Here is a 6,564-nt window from a genome sequence, read left to right as displayed (position 1 = left end):
ACCCACCACACCCCCTCCAATTGTACTCTACACACGTGCTTTGATTTGTCAAGGTGTCAACGTGATTACAAAGTTTACGTGTACCCTGTACAGCCGGACGAACTTATTTCTCCGACTTACCAAAAAATCTTAAGTGTTATCCGGGATTCCCGGTATTTTACATCGGATCCTAGTCAGGCATGTTTGTATGTATTGGGAATAGATACTCTTGACCGGGACAGTTTGAGTCCGGATTATGTGTCAGATATACAAGCCAAAGTGGACCAGGTCAAATACTGGAATAACGGTCGCAATCATGTGATATTTAATTTATATTCGGGCACATGGCCTGACTATGCGGAAAATCTGGGATTCGACATTGGGGAAGCTATACTCGCAAAAGCGAGTATGTCGACTGCCAACTTTCGACCTGGATTCGACGTTTCCATACCCCTCTTTTCAAAATCGCATCCCGAAAGGGGGAGTGATCGGGGTTATGTGGGGTCCGGTGACCTGCCGGCCACCAAAAAATACCTCCTTGTGTTTAAAGGAAAACGATATCTATACGGTATTGGTTCTGAAACCCGGAATTCCTTATATCACTTACACAATGCCAAGGATATAATACTTTTGACAACTTGTAAACACGGCAAAAAATGGAAAGAAATGAAAGATCCTCGCTGTGAATTAGAAAATAAAGAATATGACAGGTAAGGCGTTAATATGATTATCAATTAAAGCCCAGATTTTGATGACAAAAATGCCATATTGAGTAAAAATATTTAACTAAAACAAATACTTTCATGTATGCCAAAAGCAATGCAATACGTGTTCTAAATTAATTCATTAAAGTTAGAAATAAATATTATGTAACCAAAAAAAAAAAGGAAAATATATCAATTCCTGAATATTTTGTTTTGCATTTAATATAACAAAAGTGATTCAAAGCCAAATAAATCATAGAATAAAGAACACTCCAATAACATAAAAAATGCTCTAATATCTAGAAAAATGCTGTGACCTTTAATTTAAGTGTCCTATTAAACGTAAAAACTGCTCAGAAAGAGAAAAAAATGTTCCTAATTGCCAATGCCATCAAAATATGATCCTCATATATCAACAAGCATGCTAAAAACGTTCTGCATAAAATTAAAAAGTGGTTACAATTTTTAATTTCTATGGATCTTGCACTAAAAATCATAAATGTAGGATTTAATGATGGTATACCACATTTTTTCTAAATTCCCATTTTGTAGATATAGCCAATTTGTTATTGTAATATAGCCATTGGTCACACGAATATAACCATTGATTTGTAAACATAGCCGTTGATCACACAAATAAAGTTATACTAAAACAGCCTTAATTTAATTTTACAAATGGTGCTCTTAGCACTATTTATAGCATTTGTTTAGCGTTTTTGATGATAAAATAAATTTTTGGATAAGTATAAATGTTTTGATTATTTTTTAAACAACTGAAATTGTTAATGTTACTTTTTACAGTTGTACATCCCTGTAGGTTGTTATTTCAACCAATTGAAACATGCTTTGACCAGGTGGCTGAATATAAACAGTTTTGGTCTTCTAAAATTGGTTTTAATTTTTTTAATTATTCCTTTTTTAATTAAGAATATGAGTACAGTTTAAAAAATAAAACACCGAAAAGATTATGATGCTAATTACTTATATCTTAATGTGCTTTTGTACATTTAAATATTTACAATGTTATTATAAAATATTAGGCAGTTTCAATTAAGTATGAATCATGAATTTCTTCGAAGAGTTCACTTCCATTGAACTGTTGTGTCAGCTCTACATCAAATGAAAGTATATTTTCTAAATTTGAAATATGATGTCAATCATTAAACTATCTTAAGTTTAAATGAGGGATATTTCTCTATCGTGATCTGTTGCGCCAACTACAATCGCTGAGGTACCAAATATATTTTAAACTTGCAAATTTTTAAGAAAAACAACTTGTAGATGTGTATGAGGGGGTGGTTACGAGATATATATTTCAAGTTGGTCCCTTTCTGTGATATATATTTTTTTAGTTACTTGCGGGCTGCTGCCCGGAAGTGGGCAAGACTTTGCGATTATTCTGCCACAGATCACGATGTGGAAATCTCGGCCAAGATAAAATTGATCAAAATATTTAAACCTCCCTGTTTAAATAAAACAGATACAATTTTCCGCGAATTTGTATTTTTCTGTATACAAAGTATTTATTATGGGAATCATAATTTCTCTTCTAATGTAGTCAATGGTTTATTTTAAAATGGAAATGAAATTTAATCTAAGAATTTTTAATCCTTGGTCCGAAAGACCAATAAATTAAATATATCTGTCAATACCTTTTTTACTGGTCTGATTACACGTCTCTATTATATATTTTCTTAATAGAAAAAAAAGTTAATATAAAGTGATATTACATGTAAAACTCCAATACAGTAAATATGTAATGTCACAATAATGATGCAATATGTGATTTTGTGACACAAATCATAATATGAAACCAAAATGAAAAATGACATTACATCCCTTTTTACCAATTGATGGTCTGCAAGACTGCTGATAATTATTGTGGTCCATGTGAAATTTTAATAGTCTAGGGTTGATGGATTATCCTTAGTTTTGACCCCTATGCTTTTGATTATTTGTTGGATTAATAGGGTCAATGTATGAAAGTTCTGAGGCCGAATAGGGAATGCTAATATTAACTAGTATGTGGCCATTTTTTATAAATGCTACAAAAATACTTTAAAAATACAATACTTTTAAAGGGTAAACATAATTGCACATTTCAAATTGAAACACTAGTTGCAATGATTTTTCTTAAGAATGGAGTTTGTTTACAATTTTAACAGTTTGATATTAGTTGTTCTTACAATAGGTATTAGTCACTGTCAATGCATTATTTTAATAAAATGCTTGAATCAGTAATAATGAATGAACATAACTATTCAAAGGTTTTTTAATTTATTTATTTTCAAACAATTTTATCAAAGGCTTAAAAATGCATCATCTTGGGCATTATTTACATCTTGCTTTTTTGTTGTTGTAGTAACTTGTCACTTTTTTTTATTATTTTTTTTAAAAACTGTTTCTGGTAATCTTTAAAGCTTGAAATTAATGGTGGTCCAAGGCTAATAAAATCATACACCGATCAACATAAAGTTACAATCATTGGTTCCTTGCGCCCCACTTGAGTTAAGGAATGGTTTGCAGAATAAATTTTTTGTTTGTTGGTTTGAAGTTTTGGCTTTTTCTGTTTGCTTTTAATAATTAACATAAAGCTCGACTAATAGTAAATATGCAATAAAAAAACTTGTTTATCAGAAAAAATTATAAAATTTCAATTTATGTAAGGTATAACTTGGATTTCTAATTTAGTTTTACAATTGTACAAATATTTGAATGTTGTATTTGCAAAATTTATCTTATTTAATAAATTTGGGTATATTTTAAAAAAAATATAATTTCAATATTAGATAATTTTAAAATGTGTATAGATCAGTGAAATTTTCTGGTTACAAGTCTTAAGACCACTGGCCAAATTTTTTAATTTCTTCCCATGATATGTTTCTAATTTTAACAAATATTTTTGTTCTTTGGACAGTATGAAAAATTTAAATTTTCCTCTTAGAAATACTTTTTTGAATAAATATTTAACAATGTTTATATTAATAAATATTAGACCTCGTCTGCAGTGTATCTATAATTGAGAATTAAACTACGTAAATTAATCTATTTCAATCAGATTTTAAACACCGAAATATATGGTATCGATTTTACTCAGATTTATCGCAGAAATATTTTCTTCCTCCATTTCAAAAAAATATTATTTTATTGAAGCTTTCATAAAAAAATTTATTAGGCTTTTGAAATTAGATGCCCTTTAAGTTTAAAATCACCACTTAAGATCACATTGTTTAAAATCACATTGTGTTTTTCCTGTTTAAAAATCACCACTCAAGTTCATTTCGTACAAAATTTTTACAAAGGTGAATAGTACAGAGATACGATCTTCAGTTACTCAGTTGTTTAACGTGCGACTCACCTCATCATACTAAAGGTTCGTGGTTCGATCCTGGTCGTCAGCAGAACAACCAGTGTGTATATGCAACAAGGTGCGTTTTGAATTTGTCGTCTCTTGCGTTGTAGTGTGGATGTTTGGGGAGAGGGGTATCAGCTCAGATGCTGTCCGTGCCATCTAACCAAGCCGATATTACCTGGTGTCTCATCAGACACCATTAAGAAGGTAGAACCCTGAAATACATTTTAGGCTCTTGGCCATTGTTGTGTGCTATGCTCTCATGTGCCCTGCACACAATTGCATTAATTATCAAAAAAATGTTGCTGCACAAATCATTGAATAGATTCTATACCCAAAGTTGCTCGTAGGTCTGAGTGCATGTTCTTGATAAATATTCAGGGGTCTGTCCAGACCGAATTTACTACCGTTTAGCGGTACCTTCACAAATTCAACTTTAGTAAAAACGGTAGTTTCACAAATTTAATTTTAGGAAAAACGGTAGTTTCACAAAATACTTTTTCTTAAAATTTTATTTTGGTATTCCTTAAGACATGGTAAATCCATATTCTTTGCCATATTTTTGTGTTTGATTTTTAAATATAATTTTTAATTTTTCACAAATTATATCTAAATTTTCACAAAATAGGTACCTCTCAGAAAAACCTAGACAGACCCCTGATATTTATAAGATACGTAATCTAAAAGATTTAGAATAAACTGTATTCCAAGACAGTGTTTTATAGGAGAGAACAAACTTTTCTACTTTATAGTTTTAATTTTTTTGATAATTTGGTTTTTTTCAGATATAATGAGCACCCTTATTTAATAAGCAAATTGTGTCTGTTCCTCTATTATTATTAATTACTGTTAAGCCAAAGTTGATTAAAAGATTTTCTTGCTTCTTTCATAATATTGAATATAATTCACATATCTTATATTTTAAACCTTTTGACTCATTTCCTTTATTAATCATCAACCCTTTGTCAAAGAAGGAAACTGATCCAAACAAATTCAGAAAAAGATAAAATATGTAAATAACATTTTAAATAATAAATCAAAATGGATAAAGTTCTTAAAGCAGCTGAAACCAAATTTGTTTTATTTTAATTTAGAAAGTCAGAAATGCTATTCTAGCAGAAGAGGAAAAAAATTATCAGTAGAAGAGTATTATAAGAACTAACACCCATATCTTATAATTTTTTTCGTTTTCTACTAGAATAGTATTTCTAATTTTTAACATCAACCCTTTGTTCATTTGTTTTAAAGATAAGATTAAAATTTGCAAAAACTGGAGAGCAGTTAACAACTTTTATAAAAGCAGTTAAGGTCTTGTCTGTTCTGATTTGTTATTTCGAAATTTTTTTAGGGTTATGTAATTATTTTAAATTTCCTTACGCATAAATTTTTTAGGATCATATGTAATTATTTTAAATTTCCTTATATACATAATTTTTAGGATCTTGTATTTATTTTAAATTTCCTGATTGTAGAATTTTTTATGGGTGATATAAAAAGGCAACTCACATTCTCAATAATAAATCAAATCCTGTCTGGTGAAGATTCTTGAAATTTAAAAGTGGAGATACGATTGAACTGTAATGTTAAGTGTCAAGTAGAGTACTCAATTCAGCCACCAGCTTTGAATAGGTAATAATCTTCTCATATGAATGTTCGATCCCAAATATATATTTAATTACTCATTTGTCTTGTGCTAATCGGAGATGGGAAACTTGTATTGTTAAGATTTTTTTTTAAAAAATGTAATTATATTTAGTTTTTTGACAAAACATTTCTGAATTTAGAATGTCAAAAATTAAAGTATGCACTTTAAAAAAGAAAAAAACTGTGTTAAAATATTTTTTAACAAATAAAATTATGAAGAGTGGAAAGTTAAAAATTTTAATTTTTGGAAAATTAATTCTATAATCTTCTCGAATTATGTATTTAGAACTATTTATTTTAACTCATTGAATTGAATGGACGTTGTTATATGAATTTAAACAAAATCTAACTTTCAGAAGTCACTATTATAAGAGTATTGTTCTCCAACTTTTTTTTTTACTAAAAATACTTAGAATTTTTTGTGGTGTTAAAAAAATGTTAAAAAAGAAGCAATTATTAATTTTCGAAATTTATCGAGTAAGGGGGTCAGAGTTTTTTGTCTCAAAACCTCATGGCATGCAGTTTAGAAAACACTGAATATTATATGCAGTAATAAGTATATTAAATGTCTTTTTTAATAACACATTGAATACTAAATACTAAACAGATGACTAAACAAAAACTATGCATACTAAACAGAAAGAACTATTTCGTAAAAATATTAATTTGTTATATAATGTTAATTGCATTTAAGATAATTGTAAGCAAGACATTTAATGACTGGTGGATTTTTTTGATAGAGCATTAGGACTTCGTAAAATTCATTACTAAACTATAACTATGTTTCTTTTATGCAATGTTTATTTGAGTGTTTTAATCATTATTCTGAGTATCCATTCTTTAATTAGTGTTTATGGTTACAAAATAATGGTTTATTTCGTGTTT

At 28.8% G+C, this 6,564-nt stretch overlaps 1 protein-coding gene across 1 annotated transcript; it reads left to right on the top strand.

Annotated features, from left to right (window-relative positions):
- Positions 1 to 3: 3 nt before the first annotated feature.
- Positions 4 to 5,752, top strand: LOC122273169 (exostosin-1b-like; the record flags this gene model as incomplete). The annotated part of the gene is made up of 2 exons (XM_043057233.2): positions 4 to 689; positions 5,508 to 5,752. Coding segments are annotated over 2 exons (702 nt in total), but the record flags the coding sequence as incomplete, so codon positions are not given.
- Positions 5,753 to 6,564: the final 812 nt, after the last annotated feature.

The sequence above is a fragment of the Parasteatoda tepidariorum genome, unplaced genomic scaffold (assembly GCF_043381705.1).
Source record: "Parasteatoda tepidariorum isolate YZ-2023 unplaced genomic scaffold, CAS_Ptep_4.0 HiC_scaffold_2805, whole genome shotgun sequence".
NCBI lineage: Eukaryota > Metazoa > Arthropoda > Arachnida > Araneae > Theridiidae > Parasteatoda > Parasteatoda tepidariorum.
This window is presented reverse-complemented; position numbering and strand designations above follow the sequence as displayed.